Source organism: Micromys minutus (assembly GCF_963924665.1).
Source record: "Micromys minutus genome assembly, chromosome: 15".
Lineage (NCBI taxonomy): Eukaryota > Metazoa > Chordata > Mammalia > Rodentia > Muridae > Micromys > Micromys minutus.
This window is the reverse complement of record NC_137984.1, coordinates 3,991,810-4,011,841: the sequence shown is the minus strand read 5'-3', so window position 1 is coordinate 4,011,841 and position 20,032 is coordinate 3,991,810. Positions and strand designations below refer to the sequence as shown.

Here is a 20,032-nt window from a genome sequence, read left to right as displayed (position 1 = left end):
AAGCTTTCAAGAAATAGATATTCTGTGCCTTGCTCAGTCTCTTCTAAGAGCACAAGGACAGGTCATCTCCCACCATCTTGTTTCATGAAGAGAATACAACCTTTGATCTACAGCTACATAAACCAGGCCTTTGACAAAATATTGAAAGACCACTATCCTGCTTTATGTATAAATCTACTGCTATAACTGGTTTGGGTTTAGATAAAGAATATAAAATTAAATTAAAAAAAGAAAATCTATCCTGTCATTCCATGTTAAGAGGTTGAAGGAAGAGGATATTATTTCTCCACAAAAGGCAGAGGGAAAACTTCCTAAAACTTAAGACTACCACAGGGGGATTACAAAAGGCCATAGCCAGCAAAAGGAGGGAATGGCCTTACCTAGACCAAAGTTAGCTACAATCAAATCTGTAGTCAATATTAAATTAAAAATATTTGCTCACAATGGCAAAGAACAGAAGAACAACAAATCTACAATCCTACATTGGAAATGTGGTTGAGGATTCACAACAGGGTATTCAGATGGGTGAGGCATTGTGGGGTTTTTGATATGGTGACATGATTGATGAGTTCCCAGAGTAAGAAAAATAAATGGTTTTTTTTTTATATAGGTTTCTTTTCCTCTCTGTTATCCAGATTATTTCTATCAATAAATTTTTAAGTTCACTAATTCCTCCCTAGCTCCTAGCAAATGTGTTGTTGAATGTCTTCTGTGGGTCTACACTTTCTGTAGGCCTTCCAATGATCGTTCTGTGGACTTTCCCGTGGATGTTCCCGTGGGCACTCCTGTGGACAGTCTACTCCATTTTGTACTTTCAGCACTTAATGTCCTACCTGTCTTGAGTTTTCTCTTTCCAGCGCTGCTTCTGAAGTCTTTCCTTCTTTGATCATGTTTGCCCTCAATGACCAGACTTTCATGACCCTCGCTAAACCTAACGTCTGTATCGCCCTTCGCTGTGTGACTAATGCCTTCCTTTTCTTGAGTAAATATCACAGTTCACTGTTTCTTTAAAATTTTTCTAATGTTGAAGCAGCTCTGCTTCCCTCAGATTGTTGGGAGTTGGGGCTAAAATATGGCGGAGCCACCATGGCACAAGGCTGCGGATGTTGATGTACGTAGTGATAATAGCACAGGAAATTCAGTTCAGCTGACGAACTGCTCAGAAAGCATCCTGATCTCCACAAGACCCTGTCTCCTCCCCCACCCACAATGCTGAATAATTCCATCCAAGGGATTTCCTAATATGGGCACATCACCAGGAACCTCAGAGATCTCTACGGCGTCACGAGTTTGTATCAGATCAACAGAACTCTTAAGAGCGTTAATGAGTTATCTAGGAAAGGGACATTTTAAAGAGATAGAAATAATATTAATATTTAATGTTTCAATATATTACGAGTGTTAAGAGTCCTGTAAATTAACAATTTTCAAACCAGCGATTTAGAGGCAGAAGTACAAGAACTGTAGGTTCAAGGACAACCTGAGAAACTTAGTGAGAGGCTGAGTCAAGAGTATTAGTGATTTCTCCAGCAACTCCGAGGCCCAGATTTGACCCTCAGTACCACAAGAAATAAAAACAATAAGCCTCTACTTGCAAATGATAAAGACGGAATGCATTTCAGAATTGAGTGGATCTGTGTGACACCTTTGCATTTGTGTTCTGTGTCTAAGAGCTTTGCAATGTATATTTTTTTTCCAGGGAGGACTAAGCACTAGGAATGAAATGTGTCTCTCGTACCTTCTTTATTATCCAAGAATTAACCTGACTCGATGTGCCAGCATCCCAGACATCATGGAACAGCTGCAATTCATCGGCGTGAAGGAGATCTACAGGCCTGTCACGTGAGTGCCATTGGCTTATGGGCATCCAAGAGTGGTTCCCATCTTCATGCTGAGACAACTATTGCATCATGGGTTGTATTGTGTGCTGCGCTTTTGGCTTGCTCGAAAGTCAAGGGACCAAGTAAGCTTGGTTGCCATATCCAAAGTCCTCCAAAACAGCCTTGAGATAAGTGGTTCAGTAGAAGACCTAAGGGAGTCAGCCATTAGCTGAACTCCTGGGTAAGTTATTACAAAGTTCTGAACAGCCAAGCTCCCAGACTTCTCTCTGGGTCTCCACACAGAAGGCACAAGCAGTCAAGATGGTGTCTGTGAAGTAGGGCTTTTGAGAAAAACTCTGTGGAGCAGATGTGTCCAGGCTTTTCACTGGAGATGCTTCCCGATGCAGGACCAACTTGCTGACTTGATGATAGAAAGCAAGCACTCAGCACAAAACATTGGCTACAGTGCCGACGTAGGCTGAGCCTTCTGGTAACTTAGAGAATGCTTTATATCAGCTTAGGAAAGTCCCAGCTATTTAAGTTGCTAGGCGCTACTGAACCTTGCAAGCCAACTTTCTCACTTTAGATAGGGCCTCCTGCAGGACTTGGGTTGGTTTCAAACATGTCATCCTCTTAGCTCTGCCTCCCAGGTACTGGGATTCTAGTTGTATGCCTCCAAGTGCAGGTAAGAAGATCATGGTCAGGAAGGTGGCAGATTCAGGCCAGCTCCATAAATAGTGTCTAACTTCATACCATAGAAACTAGCATGATTAAATACAAAGATTGTTCTTCTTAAGGTTATGCTATAGACCACGGGGACTTTTGAAATTGAACTAAATGTATTTTGCATTATCCTATGTTTAGGTATGGTTCCATAGACTTGTATGTTTTAACAATCCTATGGGGGCCAGGAATGGAATGTGATAGTTTGTATATGATAAGCCCAGGGAGTGGCACTAGTAGAGGGCATAGACATGCTGGAGTAGGTTGAGTAGGTGTGTCACTGTGGGTGCAACCTTTAAGACCCTTATCCTAGTTGTCTGGAAGCCAGCATTTGGTTAGTAGCCTTCAGCTGGTGATGTAGAACTCTCAGCTCTGCACCATGCCTTCCTGGATGTCCCTATGTTTCCACCTTGATAATAATGGACTGAACCCCTGAACCTGTAAGCCAGCCCCAATTAAATGTTGTCTTTATAAGACTTGCTTTGGTCATAGTGTCTGTTCATAACAGTAAAACCCTAAGATCTCATTTAAATTGAATATACTTAAATGTTGAACATCTGATCAAATTTTACTCAAACACAGATTCTTTCAGTTCAAATAGCCACTATATTTCATTTCACAGAAATTTCGTTGTATTATATGTATATTTTATAATCTGTTTAAAAAAATTCCACAGTTTTTTCCTCTTATTTCTTTTCTTCTTCCATCTCTCCCTCTCTCCCTCCCTGTCCTCCCTTCCTCTCTTGGAGGCAAAAACTCAGACACCGAGTTTTTCTGTAGTCCAGACTGACCTCAGACCCATGACAATCCTCCTGCTACACCCTGCCAGTTAATGAAATTGTAGATGTGAACTCCAAGCTTGGCTCCAAATAATTTTTTTCAATACTAACTCTTCTCATTAGCCATCATCCACACTTCACTTATTATAATTTATTTTGTCTTTCTTCTTTTGCTCTATAGTTTGCCTCTCATATTATTCTATTACTTTATCATCCTCTACTTGAGTTTTTGATCCTTAGATTAAATTTTCACATTACTAAATTCATACTATTAAAATAAATGCAAAATATTTTTATTGGATATTCTCTGTATTTACATTTCAAATATTATCCCCTTTCCCACTCTCCTACCTCCCTTTTCTCTTGCTTCCATAAAAATGCTTCCACTCCCAACCACCCAGTCCCACCTCAGCCTCTTGGCATTTTCCTACACTAGGAAAATGAGCCTTTGCTGGACCAGAGGCCTCTCCCACCATTGATGCCAGGCAATGCCATCCTCTGCTATATATGCAACTGGAGCCATGGGTCTCTCCATGTGTGCTCATTGGCTGGTGCTTTAGTACCTGGGAGTTCTGTGGGGGTGAGGGGAAGGGGTTGGTTGATATTGTGTTAATAGTACAAAATGGCAAACAACAGATTGGAAAAAGATCTTTACCAATTCTAAATCCAAGAGAGGGCCAGTATCTAATATATACAAAGAACTCAAGAAGTTAGACTTCAGAGAATCAAATAATCCTATTAAAAATGGAGTATGGAGCTAAACAAAGAGTTCTCAAATGAGCAATACTGAATGGCTGAGAAGAACCTAAAGAAATGTTCAACATCTCTAATTATCAGGGAGATACCAAGCAAAACACCCCTGAGATTCCACCTCACACCAGTCAGGATGGCTAAGATAAAAAACTCAGGTAACAGCAGGTGCTGGTGAGGATGTGGAGAAAGAGGAACACTCCTCCATTGTTGGTGGGATTGCTAGCTGATACAACCACTCTGGAAATCAGTCCAGTGGTTCATTAGAATATTGGACATAATACTACCTGAGGACCCAGCTATACCACTCCTGGCCATATATCCAAAAGACAATCTAATATATAACAAGGACACATGCTCCACCATGTTTATAGCAGCTTTATTTATAATAGCCAGAAGCTGGAAAAAAAACCCAGATGTCCATCAATACAGGAGTGGATACAGAAATTGTGATATATTTACACAATGAAGTACTGCTCAGCTGTTAAAAACAATGACTTTATGAAATTCTTACACAAATTGATGGAGGTAGAAGCTATCATCCTGAATGAGGTAACCTAGTAACAAAATAACACTCATGCTATGCATTCACTGGTAAGTGGATACTAGCCCCAGAAAGCTCTGAATACCCAAGAAACAATTCTCAGACCTTATGAAGCTCAAAAAGAAGGAAGGCCAGAAAGTAGATGCCTTAGTCCTTCTTAGAAAGGAGAACAAAACACTCATGGGAGGAAATACAGGGACAAATAGAGGAGCAGGGATTGAAGAAAAGATCATTCAGAGACTGCCTCACCTGGGGATCCAACCCATATGCAGCCACCAAACCCAGGCTCTATTGCTGATGCCAAGAAGTGATTACTGGCAGGAGCCTGATATGGATGTCTCCTCAGAGGCTCTGCCAGAGCCATACTGATACAGATGAGGATGCTTGCAGCTAACCAGGGACCCCAATGGAGGAGATAGAGAAAGGACTGAAGGAGCTGAAAGTGTTTGCAGCCTCATGGGAAGAACAATGATATTAAAATAAACTTAAAGAAGAAACAACTTCTAGACTGAGCTTAGAAGATAGCTAGAAAAAAAAATAAAAATTTCCAGTTTTATTTTTTCTAGCTATCTTCTAATCTCAGTTTCCGGTATCTTTAAAATACTTGTTTTTATTATTTTTAAATATGTGTATGGGGGAGTTTTCATGTACATGAACGTAAATGGTCACAAAGGGCAGAGGTATCAGATACTCCTGGAGCTGAGGTATTGGCAGTTGTGTGCTGTGAGACTTGGATACTGGGAATAGAACTTAGGTCCTCTGGAAGAGCCATACATATTCTCAACCTCTGAGCAGTCTCTCCCTCTACCTCTACCTACCTACCTGTAGGGTGTAAGTTGTACCACATAATTTTCTTTAGCCTTTTGGTTTCATGGTTCCCATCTATTTTCTTGCTTATTCTGCGGGCTCTAGCCAGAACCTCATCAAACTTATTTGAACCTCGGCTTTCTTCTTGCCACACCACAGCTGGAGGATTAGATGACTCATTTCTGGCACACAGACTTTTATATGGTGAGGGTAAAGGGTTGTGGAGTGGGACTGGATGCTCCCAGGTTCAATGTGTGCACTGTTTCTCCCTTGGCTTTATTACTGCCATTAGAGCTGCCTTAACTCTGGTAAGCCGAGTCACACCTGTGGAGGAACTTGTCAGTTTTGGACGGGGTTGTCCACTCGCTTGCCGCCGTGGAGCCTGCCTCCTGACTGGGAGACTCCATCTGGCTAATGTGGCTTCCAGTCATTCACAAGAGAATGTGAGCAGATTAGGAGACACCACTGAGACAGTTCTGACATCTTTCCCTGTTAAGATCATCTTGTGCAGGTTACGGCACGGTGTTAATCTTGGTTTTGTTTTTTTTTTTTCTTGATGACCTGCCTCCAGGCACCATGTTTATTTTTATGTCAATTTAAAATCAAAGTGTGCCAATCTTAAATATAATCTTAGGAAGTGTCATTGATATCACATCCATCCTAACTAATAGTAACAAAGAGGTTTGGCAATCCCACCTCCTCCATAAGGTTCTGGGAAGCTGAATATCTGCTATATTTCATATATACACATAAATAATCTATACAAATGTAAATTTGTTCTTTCCTGTATTTATGCATGTGCAGTTGTGCCATGTGCTTCTGTGTCTGGTTCCTTTATGAAGACTGATTCTGAGATTTTTCCCTGTTCGTGGCTGAATCAATCAGTATCTTTTCCTTGCTGAGTAATTGCCCCATGGTGAATTCACTTCCTATGTACCTGTCACTGTGGAAATACAGTTTCAGTGAGTTGTAAACATTCACACCACATCAAGGAGTACTGGGACCAAGCGGACTCTGCAGCCAGCCGGCCTGCCTGACTGTTTGACATGTTGCATTCCTAAAGCATTTTACAGTTAACCTTCAGAAGTATAGCAAGAAAGCTCCCCGAAGTCATCTGTGAGTCTGTCTCTCAGAGTCCTTTTTACTTTTGCTATACATGTTTTGTATACTGTTCAATTGGGTTGTTTCTTTTCTTGTTGAATTATAAATACTCTTTATATTGTGGATACTCACCTCTTAGATCTGAGCCACAGATCATTCCTCTTGACCTATAACTTCATTTTTATTCTTTCACTGTGCTTGTCAAGGTTCTGTCTGTCATCTTGTGTCTCATTTTGACTTGAAATTCCCTCCATAAAATTTTTGTAAACTGTACCTCATTTTCCCCCTCTGCAACTTTATAGTTTATAGAAACTTTCCCCCTCTGTAACTTTTAATTTAGATGGATGAATCATTTCAAATATATTTTTTGGTGGCACAAGGCGAATTCAAAGCCCATTGTTTTTTAGTTAATTTTTATTAGACATTCTCTGTATTTACATTTCAAATGTTATCCTCCTTTCCCCCACCTCCATGCCCCCTCCATTTGCTCCATGAAGGTGTTTCCACTTCCAACCACCCTCTCCACCTCAGTGCCTTCGCAATCCCCTAAACTGAGAAAACAAGCCTTCACTGGACTGAAGGCCTCTCCTCCCATTGATGCCAGACACTGCTATCCTCTGCTACATATATGTTCTGAAGCCCTGGGTCTTTCCATGTGAGCTCCTTGGTTGGGGCTTTAGTCCCTGGGTGTTCTAGAGGGTTTGGTTGGTTGATAATGTTGTTCTTCCCATGGGGTTGCAAACACTTTCAGCTCCTTCAGTCCTTTCTCTAGCTCTTTCAGTGGGGTCCCCGTGTTCAGTGAAATGGCTAGCTGCAAGCATCCTCAACTGTATCTGTATGACTCTGGCAGAGCCTCTGAAGAGGCATCCATATCAGACTCCTGCCAGTAAGCACTTCTTGGCATCACAATAGTGACTGGGTTTGGTGGTTAAATATAGGGTAAATCCCAGGGTGAGGCAGTCTCTGAATGATCTTTTCTTCAATCCCTGTTCCTCTATTTGACTTTGTATTTCCTCCCATGAGTGTTTTGTTCTCCCTGCTAAGAAGGACTGAGGCATCCACATTCTGGCCTTCCTTCTTTTTGAGCTTCATAAGGTCTGTGAATTGTTTTTTGAGGCTTTTGGTCCACTGAGCGTGAGTTTTCCCAGTCTGTCTCTGCAGATTAAACTTATCTTTTGGTAGCTGCTCACATGCCTAGTGGTTGTCGACTATCTCTAACCCTTAATGTCCATGTCACTGTGACTCTAGAATGGATGTTGAGGGTCTTGTGTGCAGCTTGGCTAAGGCCTGCCCTGTTCTCAGGCATCTGAGCTGGATCACTCAACATCTGACCCGTGTTCCTCATTTAAAAGCAATGGCCCCCATTACTCCTGCTCCATCCTTGTGCAGTTTCATTCTAGTTGGCTCATTACTCAGCATGCACTTGGTGGTCCCTAATACAAACTTAAAGAGCCCTGTGAGCCGGATCCCCCTGCAGTACTCAACTTGGAGGAGTCACCTTGGACTCCCTAACTCCGACTTCCATCTCTCTAGTTCCTTGAGATGGTCGTTTTATTGTCAGAAAGTCTCCTTTCTTCACTGTGATCCCAGGAATGCTCACAGGCAGAAGTCTGGAGTGAACATAGTGTTCGGATGTGACATGTCTTCATTTCCTCTGGGTCAGAGTTTTCTCATTCCTGTTTTTCCAGACTCTTATGCCAGACACTCTGTACAGCTTTGTCCGTGAGTGTCAGCTTTTCCCCCACACAGTAAGCTGGTGTTAGTTGCTTCACATGGCCAGGAGTGAAAGTCTATTAATGAACATTTTGTTTGTTTTACTAATTTTTGACCATATGCTTATTTGTGCTGTGGAGGACAATCTGTAGGGTCATTAAATTCAGTTGTGTGGGCCTGATGTCACTTCCTGTCTGGGTTCACCCTTTGCCCTTCCTTCTCCCCACACCTCCTCCTGCTCCTAAGAATGACTCCAGCGGTAAGATCTTCACAAGCACAGTGTGGTGCCAGGCAGATAAGAAGTCTAAAAACTCACAGATGCATGTCATTTTCTCCCATCTGGTCTTACATTTTATGGAGCAGAAGAACCATGTCTAAAGTCATTAAACTTTAAATGCTTCCCTGAGTGGGCTGAATTTACAAATTGTTTATGTTTCACAGAAAAAAAGTTAAAATATGCTCTATATCATTGTGTGCTGATGTAAGTCTTACTGGGTTATAAGAAAAGTGTAATTCCAAGTTTAAATTTGACTTACAGGGGAAAATTATCTGTCAGTGTTAAAATATACTATTAACACAATTTGTTCAAATCAACCACAGTGATTATTGGTATTATCTACTTATTTATAAGTGGGTCTGGGTAGACACATCCAGTACTTACTTGAGTGTGACAAAATATACTGTTTTAGTTTCTCTAAGATTCTCCATTCTTCTGACTCAGCCTTACCCAGTAATAGCAGGAGTACACAATATTCCTAGTTTGTTTTTGTTTCCAAGACAGGGTTTCTCTGTGTAGCCCTGGCTTGTTCTTTAGACCAGACTAGCCTTGAACTCATGTCCCAGGTGCTGAGATAACAGGCAGACACCACCAAATCCGGCTAGTTTTGTTACTTTCAGGGTAAATGTTTCTGCTAGAATGTAGACTTTTTCAAACAAATAATTAGCATATTTGCTTTTGCCAGGTTTCCTCTCTCAGTTCTGTTGGAAGTAATTTGAGCTTTGCTCTTAGAGAAGCAGGAAAGGTTAGAGGTGACAAAAAAGACATTTATTACCGGGGGTGGAAAGAGGCAGCATATGCGGTGAACAGGCTCAAGAGACTGGTACTGCATTTTCAGATTCCTAGTCCTCAAGCTTCATCTCTAATGTGTGAACCTTTGAGTTTGCTCCCAGCTCTCTGGCTGTCCTACCAACTCCTATAACTTCCACTCCTTTTGCTTCGCTGAATCTTCCATAAATATTAATTTACTGACTTATTATAGACTCTAAGGTTCTAAAGTCATCTCTACAGAATGCTTTCAGTGTTCACTTTGGACAGCAAAGCTGCACAAAAGTCACTTTTACATTAATCACATCAAATGCCGTCGTAAAAGTTCAGGCGTCCCCTTGTGGTCTTTCAGGGGATTGCAGGCAGATACTTCCAGTGCCCCTCCTGCACATTTCTATTTACACACATAGTTTATTTTTTGCAACATATACTTCTTCTCCCTTGGAAGGTAAATGTTATTATAATATTTATAGAACTGTCTTATAATAAATAAAATTAAATAAATAATAAAAATCATTAAGTAAAACTAGGAGCAAAATTTAAATGCAGAATATGCAAATTTAACAGGATTCTTTCCAGTCAAGGATTGCTCTACTTCAGTTCTGGGTTATACGTCATCATGATTTGCTGAGAAATGCTATAGGCGTTAGGAAACTGGGTAATTTATTTAATGTAGTGTGATGAAGACTGCTCCTAAACTCAATTTTAATGACAGTGTGAACCAGTGCATTTAAAATTCTACAGAGACATTTTGACTTTAATTGGGGTGGAGGATGAGGACTGAAGGATATAACCCTGCTCAAATTCTACCCACTTTCCTCATGTTCTCGGTTCTTAGAGTAGTGAAAAATAATTTTCAAATTTGGCATGAAAATATTACCTTTATAATCTCTTCCCTCAGACTCATCATGCTGGCCTAGCTTATTTAAAATGGTGACACCCAGTGTGCCTCAAGTTAGAAAACACGTGGTCAGAGTGCCAGGACCAAGTGTTTAGACCTTAGGTTCAGCAGCCAGGATGATTATTTGTGAATTCTGACAATCACCAAATCATCCTGTGGGGCCATCACTAGTCTGACACCTACTGATCTCTCATGACAGTCCTGTGTAACAGCTGTAGATTAATTAAGGTAAAGTTTTAGATGCATAAATATACCTTTTTCCCTCCAGAAATCGATAGTGTACAACATTGAAAGGAAGCAGACTCCTGAACAGTCTTTCAAGCAGGCTAAGATCGTTTTGTGTTATCTTTTCATTCTTTGGCATTTAAAGCCAACATGCTTTTTTAAAGGGAACCCATGAAAGCAGAGTATATTGGGTGTAAAGCATAATTTTCTCATTACATTTTTTTGACATGGGGTCACCTACGTGTAGCCCAAGACTGATCTTTAACTCACTATGTATTGAAAGTTGGCCTTGAACTATTTACCCACCTTCTGTCTGGATGCTGGGGTTATAGGTAGGGTCATCACAGGTGGATTCTCTGCTTTAAACCACAGATTCAATAATCTGTATTGTTTCTCTCAGGTACTGTTATATCATTAGTAACAATACCCTGTTCATATGTTAATACTTACCAATTATATTATAATGTCAGCTGGAATTCTCAAACACAAAGAAAGCTTTCTGAAGGAAAATAATCTGCTTAAAAGTTAAAAGTCACTCTCAGAATTCTCATTGTCTGGTGCAGGGCTCAATGTCCATCTACAGAGGCACAGCACCAACTGGATTCAGTGGGTTATAAACAAAGGAAAGAAAAAAGACATGGAGTTGGGAGGGGGTGTGTTGAGGAATGCGGTTAGAGGGATAAAATTGGATACATATATATAGATATTTATGTGGTATTTTGTTGTATATGTGTATGAAAATTTCAAAAGTAAAGAGAATCTGAACAAAAAAGAATCTCTCTAAAAACAAAACAATGTGAAACAAAATTTGATCAATGTGTGAAACTGAAAAATATAAATAAAAATTACATCTGATTTTACTTAAAACAATGAAAACAAGCAATAGTAACTGTGCCTGAAAAAGAATCATTCTTTTAAAAGCCTTCCTATTTGTTCACTAGAAGGACTGTTCAGCAGTTAAGAGGGAAACCTGGTTCATTTGTCAGCACCCAAATATCAGCACACCACCACCCATCACTCTCCAATTCTAGGGAGTCTGAACCCTACTTCCTTTCTCTCTTGACACTAGGCACTATGCCGTGCACATCCATATATGTAACTGAAGCACTTGAATACACAAAATAAATTAATATAAAAGGAAAAAAAAGAGAACTCCTTTATTTGCAATGGATTTCTTCTAACAACTAATGAGTCCCTAAATGTTTTATATGGGGTTATTTTTGTATGTGAAAAGTGAACATGCATGTAGTCTATGTTAAAATGAAGAAAAAAGTTTTCAGGAACTGCAATGTAATGTAATTGTGATTATTTAATTTCAGGACATGGCCTTTCATTATCAAAAGCCCTAAGCAGTACAGAAACCTTTCTTTCATGGATGCCATGAACAAGTTTAAATGGACCAAAAAAGAAGGGTTGTCCTTCAACAAGCTTGTCCTTAGCCTGCCCGTGAATGTGAGGTGTTCCAAGACAGACAATGCGGAGTGGTCGGTAAGCCCAGCTTTTCATCCTCTGCCAAAAATCTATGCTCCGGGTGCTCATCCATAAACCAGTGGTTGGGTGTCCTTTGATGCACCTTTGATTCCTGAGAACTCCCTTTGAAGAGAGACATTTATTCTGAAACTATAGTTGGGAAGTGGCAATACATGGGCAGCTTTAGATACCATGGGAACCTGCTGCTTCCTCAGCAAGTAGAGCCTACTCCCTAATCTCCAGCAGATGTGGAGCTGACTAGGCAGGTGTCCTGCTATGATAAGAGGCTGTGACTACAGCAACTTACAGAACAATGGTTCTCAACCTTCTGATCACAATCCCTTTCGATATTATGCATGTGTTTATATTATGATTCATAACAGTAGTAATGTTAGAGTTATAACATAGCAATGCAATAATTTTATGGTTGGGCAGGTCACCATAACATGAGGAACTGTGTTAAAGGGTCTCTGAATTAGGAAGGTTGAGAAGCACTGATACAGAAGAGTTTATTTGGGACTTACAATTGCACAGGGTTATTCCCTGACTATTATGGTGAGGAACCTGGCACAGGCAGGCAGGCAGGCAGGCATGATGCTGGAGCAGTAACTGAGAGATCACATTCTTATCTAAGTAGAAGTGGGAAGCAAAGAGTGAGAGACAGTGAGAAAGACAGAGAGAGACAGAGAGAGCACTAACTGAAACCTCAAAACCTACTCACAGTGACACACATACTCCAAAAAAAAAAAAAAAAAAAAAAAAAAAAAAAAAAGAAAAGAAAAAGAAAAGAAAAGAGAAAGAAAGAAAGAAAGAAAAGAAAGTCCACACCTTTTTATCCCTTTCAAACAGTTTCACTAACTGGAAATTAAGTATTCAAGTATATGAGTGTTGGGGCTCCTTATCATTAAGACTACTAAAGTGAGCTAGGCCACAGCCTTACCCTTAAACAGCTGCTCAGAAAAATTACCTTCTTTTTTGTTTGTTTGTTTTTCAGATTCAAGGAATGACAGCATTACCTCCTGACATCAAAAAGCCTTATAAAGCAGAACCTCTGGTGTGCGGGACGTCAGCTTCCTCACCTTTGCATGGCATTTTCCCTCTCAGCTTACTTGCGTGCTCTTTGGTTCTTGGAAGTATGCTGAGCACCCAGGGCTTGTGACTGCTGAGCATAGTCATACTAGAGTTTGGAATATGAGACTGTCCTTTAAAGTCAGGTTAAAGACCATATTCATGTTAGGCATGAAGAGATGGTTGAGTGAGAAGAACCTGGGAACTTTAATTTTGTACACATGCTCCGTCCATTTTTCTTCCCAAGCCACCTGAGTGATGTCACTGTGGTTCTCTGGGTTTCCGCTCAAAAGTCTATGTTCTGTGCATATGATTAGTAGAATAAAATGAACCTGATTTAGCACATCAAGGGGCAAGAAGAGAATCTTTAAATTTTCAACATTCCATGTGATTTTAACCTTACTTTGGTGGTCCTTCTCACAAACACATTTACCTTAACAGCATTAGTGGAGTTACTCTTTGCTCCTGCTTCCTTTCTGGTGTAATGTCCCAAAGTGACCGCAGCCCTCTCTTCGACATGCCCATTCCTCATGTTTTCTACAACTTTACTCGTGGTTCTCTGACCTCAGTGTTTGTTTCCTCACTAAGCCGAGAGTCTATTGATGCCCAAGCGCACACCAGAATATTTCCCAGTCTCTGTAGCACTGCCAGGCTGAAAATTTTTCTTAAGCTCTCCAACTCTCTTAAAATAAAATTTGACAAGTGTAGAGGTGATGGTGGCTGATTGTTGACAGAGAAAAAATACAGAGGGAGAGCTGCAAACCTCTTGCCGTGAAGGATTCTAGGTGGGACAAGATTTCCAAAAAGAATATACAGGGTCAACATGCAGGAGGCCATGAGGTCTGTAAGGTTTCTCAACACTCAGTGTTACCCACTGGGTTGATCTGAGTCACATTTCCTATGATAAATTTATTTTTATATTAGTTAGTAAACTGACTCCCAATATAAAATTGCTACCAACTGAAGATCTTATCCTTTTGGTTCTCTTTGTATTATCTGCTTGAATCCTGTTTTATGTCCTATTCCATTAAGCTGAATGTTTGGATCATACACTTAATGGAATTAGAGGTTTTGTATAGTATCTTATGTTAGTCATGGGAGAATCAAGTTATTGAATACTGATGTCAATAAAATCAGCCAAGAAACTGTATTTTTTTCCACTTTAAGCCCTTTCTGTCTTACAAACATAAACTATATTGTCATTTAAATAAATTTTATGCTTTAAAATTTTTACTTCTTGATTCAAATAATTTTTACATTTGGGAAAACATTGATATATTTTGTGGCTAATTTTACTTACTTGTGTGGATGGTTTATATCAGATTCCATGATTTTTCTATGTATTTTTCATTTGAATATTTGCCTGAGAAATATGATTAGCTCAGACACCCCTATTTGAAATTCCATTTTTATTTCTACTTCAGAATGTCTGAGATCTGAGTGACCAAAACCAAGTGATTTCCACTGGGAATGATTCGGTACTATATTTGCTGTCGTTGTTATATATTATAACTTACTCGCTGTTACTGCTTTCGGTAAGGAAAGTGAGCACAGCAAGCAAAACAGTACAAAGAGCTTCAGAAGCTTGCATGTGAGGGGCCAGCCCAGGAGACCTCTTTACACTGGTGCTGCTGGGTACAAGCTGGAACTATGCTCGCCTACGGTATCCTGGGGCTTCAAAGAACCACATATGTGGTGGGATTAGGAAAGCTTATGTAGTGAGACTACTGCGTGGTACTTACTATCTCCTAAGTTGTTTGATAAGGTGCTAAGTAAACTGTTTCAAACTGCCAGTGCTTATTTTTCATGGTCTTCCTGATGCTGCCTCGGTCAGCCTTAGCTCCTTTCTGAGATTGTCAGGCAAAGAAGCCTGACACCTGAGGAAGAGTGGGATCTAAACAGGAGAGATAGCCTCTGTCTTAATCTTCACCTGCAGGGCTGGTGAAGGAGACACGGAATTCAGAATCTATCATTGTTGGGGGAACCTTGGATGGTCACACTTTTCTGAACAGGTTCAGGAACCTTAGCAGGAGGAAGGTCTATGCAGTCAGCTGAGACAATTACTGCAATTACTGAGCAGCTTTGCTGTGACCCCAATTCTGATGGCTTCAGAGACCAAGTAAGGGATGCTTGGAAGCAGAAATAAACACATTATACAGTTTGCTTAATCACACTCACTACTGAGCATGAAGCAGGAAGGCTACTTTTGGTTTTCTATGTGTTGAGCATCATTTAAGTTTCTTAAAAGAAAATAAAATTATCACCTCTGAGTATCTCTGTACAACTGATTCAGTTTAAAGGAATCACAGAAACAATCGCATGCTTGTCCATGAATGCTGATGAAATATTGATAGTTGTCCATCACTTTTCTTCACATGTTTTGAGACTTTTTTTATTCACTCTACATCTCAGTATCAGAACCTCCTCTCCTTCCTCTTCTCCTTTGGTAAGGGAGAAAGACCCCCCCTTCTAGGTATTATCTCCACCCCCACTATAGCCCTCCCACCATCCTTCTCTACACCAGTCCACCCTTGGCCTTGTGGAATGGTGGAACATTTTTTCAGGTATGTGTCAAGGAGTTATATAGCTGGATCTTGAGGTAGAACTGTTCTCAAATTTCTTAGAAACCACCAAATTGATTTCCAAAATGGTTATATAACCTTGCATTCCCACCAGTGACGAAGGAGTTTTCCCCTTGCTCCATAACCTCACCAACATGTGCTATCCCTTAAGTTCTTTATCTTAGCCATTCTGATGAGTGTAAGATAGAACCTCAGGGTAATTTTGATTAACATTTCCCTGATGACTAAGGATGTTGAGCATTTCTTTAGGTGTTTCTCAGCCATTCAAGATTTCTTCTGTTGGGAATTCTCTGTTTAGCTCTGTTCCCCATTTTTTAATTCTATTATTTGATTTGCTGGTGTTTAAGTTCTTGAGTTCTTTATATATTTTGGGTATTATCTTCCTGCCAGATGTAGAGTTGAAAACAGTCTTTACCCAATCTGTAGGCTGCCATTTTGTCCTATTGACAGTGTCCTTTGACTTACAGAAGCTTTTCAGCTTTATGAGGTCCCATTTACTAATTCTTGACCTTAGTGCCTGAGCCATTGGGCTTCTGCTCAGGAAGTTCTCTCCTGTACCAATGAGTTCAAGGTTATTTCATACTTTTTGTTCTACTAGATTTAGTGTGTCTCCTTTTGTTGAGGTCTTTGATCCCTTCGAGTTTGAATTTTGTGCAGGTGACATGTATGGATCTATTTGCATTTCCTACATAGAGACATCCAGTTAGATCATCACCATTTGTTGAGAATGTTCTTCCTGTTCCACTGTATGGTTTTGGCTTTTCTTTGTCAAAAATCAAGTGTCCACAGGTGTATGGGTTTATTTTCAGGTCTTTGATTTGATGCCATTGATCAACCTATTTCAACACCAATTCTATGCAGTTTTCATTACTATTTCTCTGTAGTACGGCTTGAAGTCATGTATAGTGATACCTCCAAGAGTTCTTTTATTGTTCAGGTTTTTAGATTGTTTTCATATGAAGTGGAGAATTGAGTTCTTTCAAGAGCTTAAAGAATTGTGTTGGAATTTTGATGGGATTGTATTGAATCTGTTGATTGCTTTTGGTAAGATGAGCATTTTCCCTACCAAGCCATGAGACTAGAAGATCTTTCCATCTTCTGTTATCTTCCTCAATTTCTTTCTTCAAAGACTTGAACTTCTTGTCATACAGGTTTTTCACTTGCTTGGTTAGAGTTGCACCAATCTATTTTATATTATTTGTGGCCATTATGAAGGGTCTTATTTCCCTTACTTCTTTCTCAGCACATTTATTGTTTATATAAAGAAGGGCTACTGATTTCTTCAAGTTAATTTTGTATACGGTCACTTGGCTAAAGGTGTTTATCAGCTGTAAGGTTTTCTGGCTGAATTTTTGGTGTCTCTTATTATTCTATCATATCATCTATGGGTGGTGATACTTTGACTCTTTCCAATCAGTATCCCCTTGATCTCTTCTACTTGTCTTATTGCTCTAGCTAGAATTTTAAGTACTATATTGAACACAGAGAAAGAGAGTGGACAGCCTTATCCCTAATTTTAGTGGAACTATTTTAAGTTTCTCTCCATTTAATTTGATGTTATCTATTAGCTTGGTATATATTGGCTTTATTGTGTTTCGGTATGTACCTAAAATTCTTGATATCTCCAAGACTTTTAACATGAAGGGGTGTTGAATTTTGTCAAAGGCTTCTTCAGCATCTAATAGGATGATCATGTGTTTGTTTTTCTTTCAGTTTGTTTACATGGTGGATTATGTTAATGAACTTTTGTATATTGAACCTTTTCTGCATCCCTGGGATTAAGCCTACTTGACCATGGTATATGACGTCTTTTTGGATTGAGTTTGCAAGGATTTTATTGAGTAGTTTTTCATTAATGTTCATAAGTGAAATTGGTCTGAAATTATCTTCATTTGTTGATTCTTAGTGGATTAGGGATCAGAAAAGTGTGGCCTCATAGAATGACCTTGACAATATTACTTCTGTTTGTATTTTGAGGAATTGTTTGAGAAGGTATTAACAGTATGTCTTTTTTGAAAATCTGATAGAAGTATGTACTAAAACCATCTGGCCCTGGGCTTTTGGGGGGGGACAGAGGGTCTGGGAGACTTTTAATTACTGTTTATATTTCCTTAGGGGTTATAGAGCTGCTAAAATAGTTTACCTAATCTTGATTTAGGTTTGGTAATTGGTATCTGACTAGAAAAAATGATCTATTTCATTTATGAAAGCACAGGCTTTTGATGTACGACATAATAATTCTTTGAATTTCCTCAGTGTCAGAAATGAAAATTCTCCCCTTTCATTTCTAATTTTGTTAATTTTGGGTACTTTAAAAAAGTATGCCTTTTAGTTAGTCTGCAGGTTTTTCTACCTTGTTTTTCTCAAAGAATCAGCTCTTGGTTTCATTGATTCTTTTGGTTTCTCGTTTATTGAGTTCAGCCCTGATTGTGATTAATGCCTGCTATCTACTCCTCCTGGTGTGTTTGCTGCTGCTGTTGCTGCTTCTGGTTCCTCTTTTTCCTCTTCCTCTTCCTCTTCTTCTTCCTTTTCCTCTTTCTCTTTTTCCTCTTTCCTCTCCCCTCCCCTTCTTCTTCTTCTTCTTCTTCTTCTTCTTCTTCTTCTTCTTCTTCTTCTTCTTCTTCTTCTTCTTCTTCTTCTTCTTCTTCTTCTTCTTCTTCTTCTTCTTCTTCTTCCTCTTCCTCTTTCCCTTTCCTGTCCCCTTCTCCTTCTTCTTCTATTTCCTCCTCTTCCTGTTTCCTAGAACCTTCAGATGTACTCTTAATTAGTTTGTATGAGAACTCTCCAGTTTCTTTATGAAGGCCCTTAACATTGATTTCATTGTATCTCATAAGTGTGGATATGCTGTGCCTTCAGTTTCATTGATTTCTAGAAAGTCTTTAATTTCTATATTTCTTCCCTTGCAAAACCTATGTCCTGCCCTTTTATTATGAGCTATTATCTATCGTTGTTACTGAGCTGTGTTGCTTGTATACAGCAGAATGATGAATTCTGTTTACACACCCACTCTGTTAGCCTATTTTTTTACTGGGTAATTGAGTCCATTGATATTGAGATATATTAATGACCAATAATTGTTACTTCCTGTTATTTTTATGTTGGTTGGTTGGTTGTGTGTGTATGTGTGTGTGTATTTCTCCTCTTCTGTTGATTTTAATAATATGAAATTATTTCTTGTGTTTTCTTAAGTGCAGTTAGACTCATTGGGTTTGAGTTTTCTTCTAGAATCCTCTGTTTAGCTGGATTAGTGGAAAGATACTGTTTAAATTTTATTTTGTCATGGAATATTTTGGTTTCTCTATCCATGGTGATTGAAAGTTTTGCTGGGCATAGTAGCCTAGGCTGACATCTGTGTCTCTTAGGGTCTGCAGAACCACTGCCCAGGCCCTTCTAGCTTTTAGAGTCTCAAATAAGAAATTGGGTGCAATTCTGATGGGTCTGCCTTTGTATGTTACTTGACCTTTTCTCCTTGCTGCTTTTAAAATTCTTTCTTTCTTCTGGATATTTGTGTTTAAATTATAATGTGGCAGGAGAGTTTTCTTTTCTGGTCCTATCTGGTGTTCTATAAGCTTCTCCTACATTTATAGACATCTTTTTTCTATAGGATGGGAAAATTTTCTTCTATGATTTTGTTGAGGATGTTTTTTGGGCCTTTGAGCTGTGAATCTTTTTCTTCCATTCCTATTATTTTCAAGTGTGGTCTTTTCATAGTGCTCCAAATTTTCTGGACATTTTATGCCATGAACATTTTAGAGTTTGCATTTTCTTTGATTAATATGTTGATTGTTTTTCCTATCGTACCTTCTATGTGTGAGATCCTGCCTTTCATCTCCAGTGTTCTATTAGTGACACTTATGTCTATAGTTCTGCTCTCTTTTCTCAGTTTTCCATCTCCAGGATTGCCTCGGTTTTCCATCTCCAGGATTGCCTCGGTTTTCCATCTCCAGGATTGCCTTGGTTTTTCATTTCCAGGATTGCCTCGGTTTTCCATCTCCAGGATTGCCTCGGTTGCTTTTCTCTATCGCTTCTATTCCTCTTTTCAGGTCGTGGACAGTTTTATTTAGGTCTTTCACCAGTTTGGTTATATTTTCCTGTGTTTCTGTATAATTATTTGTTTCTCTTTTAATGCCTCTAACCTGTTTGTCTTTTAATGCATTTTCCTGCATTTCTTTTGTGAATTTATCCATTTCCTGTTTTAAGGCCTCTGTTGTCCTTATAGTATCGGATTTAAGATCCTCTTCTTGTGCTTCAATGTCATTAGGCAATCTAGAGGTTGCTGCAGTAGGATAGCTGGGCCGCATTGCCCTGGGCCTTGCTGATTGTGTTTTATCCTTCAGTTATCTGGGTCTCCCTGGTGTCTGCTGGGTGACCCTGATGGCAGCAGGACTTCTTGGGAATGTGAAGGAAACCATGGGCTAGACAATGGATGTCAGGTGCCAGACTCTGCTGGCCATGCCCCAGGCTGTCCCAGTGACAAGGGACTGGTAGGGCAATGTTCCAAGTT

The 20,032-nt window shown here is 39.6% G+C and overlaps 1 protein-coding gene across 1 annotated transcript in view; it reads left to right on the top strand.

Annotated features, from left to right (window-relative positions):
• Positions 1-13,037, top strand: part of MOXD1 (monooxygenase DBH like 1) — a gene marked incomplete at both ends in the record, with an annotated part of 72,174 nt that extends 59,137 nt beyond the window's left edge. Inside the window, 3 exons of the mRNA XM_080929321.1 lie at positions 1,700-1,842; positions 11,728-11,896; positions 12,873-13,037. Coding sequence (XP_080785447.1) covers positions 1,700-1,842; positions 11,728-11,896; positions 12,873-13,037 — 477 coding nt within the window. The remainder of the gene's footprint in view (positions 1-1,699; positions 1,843-11,727; positions 11,897-12,872) is intronic.
• Between the last annotated feature and the right edge of the window lie 6,995 nt (positions 13,038-20,032).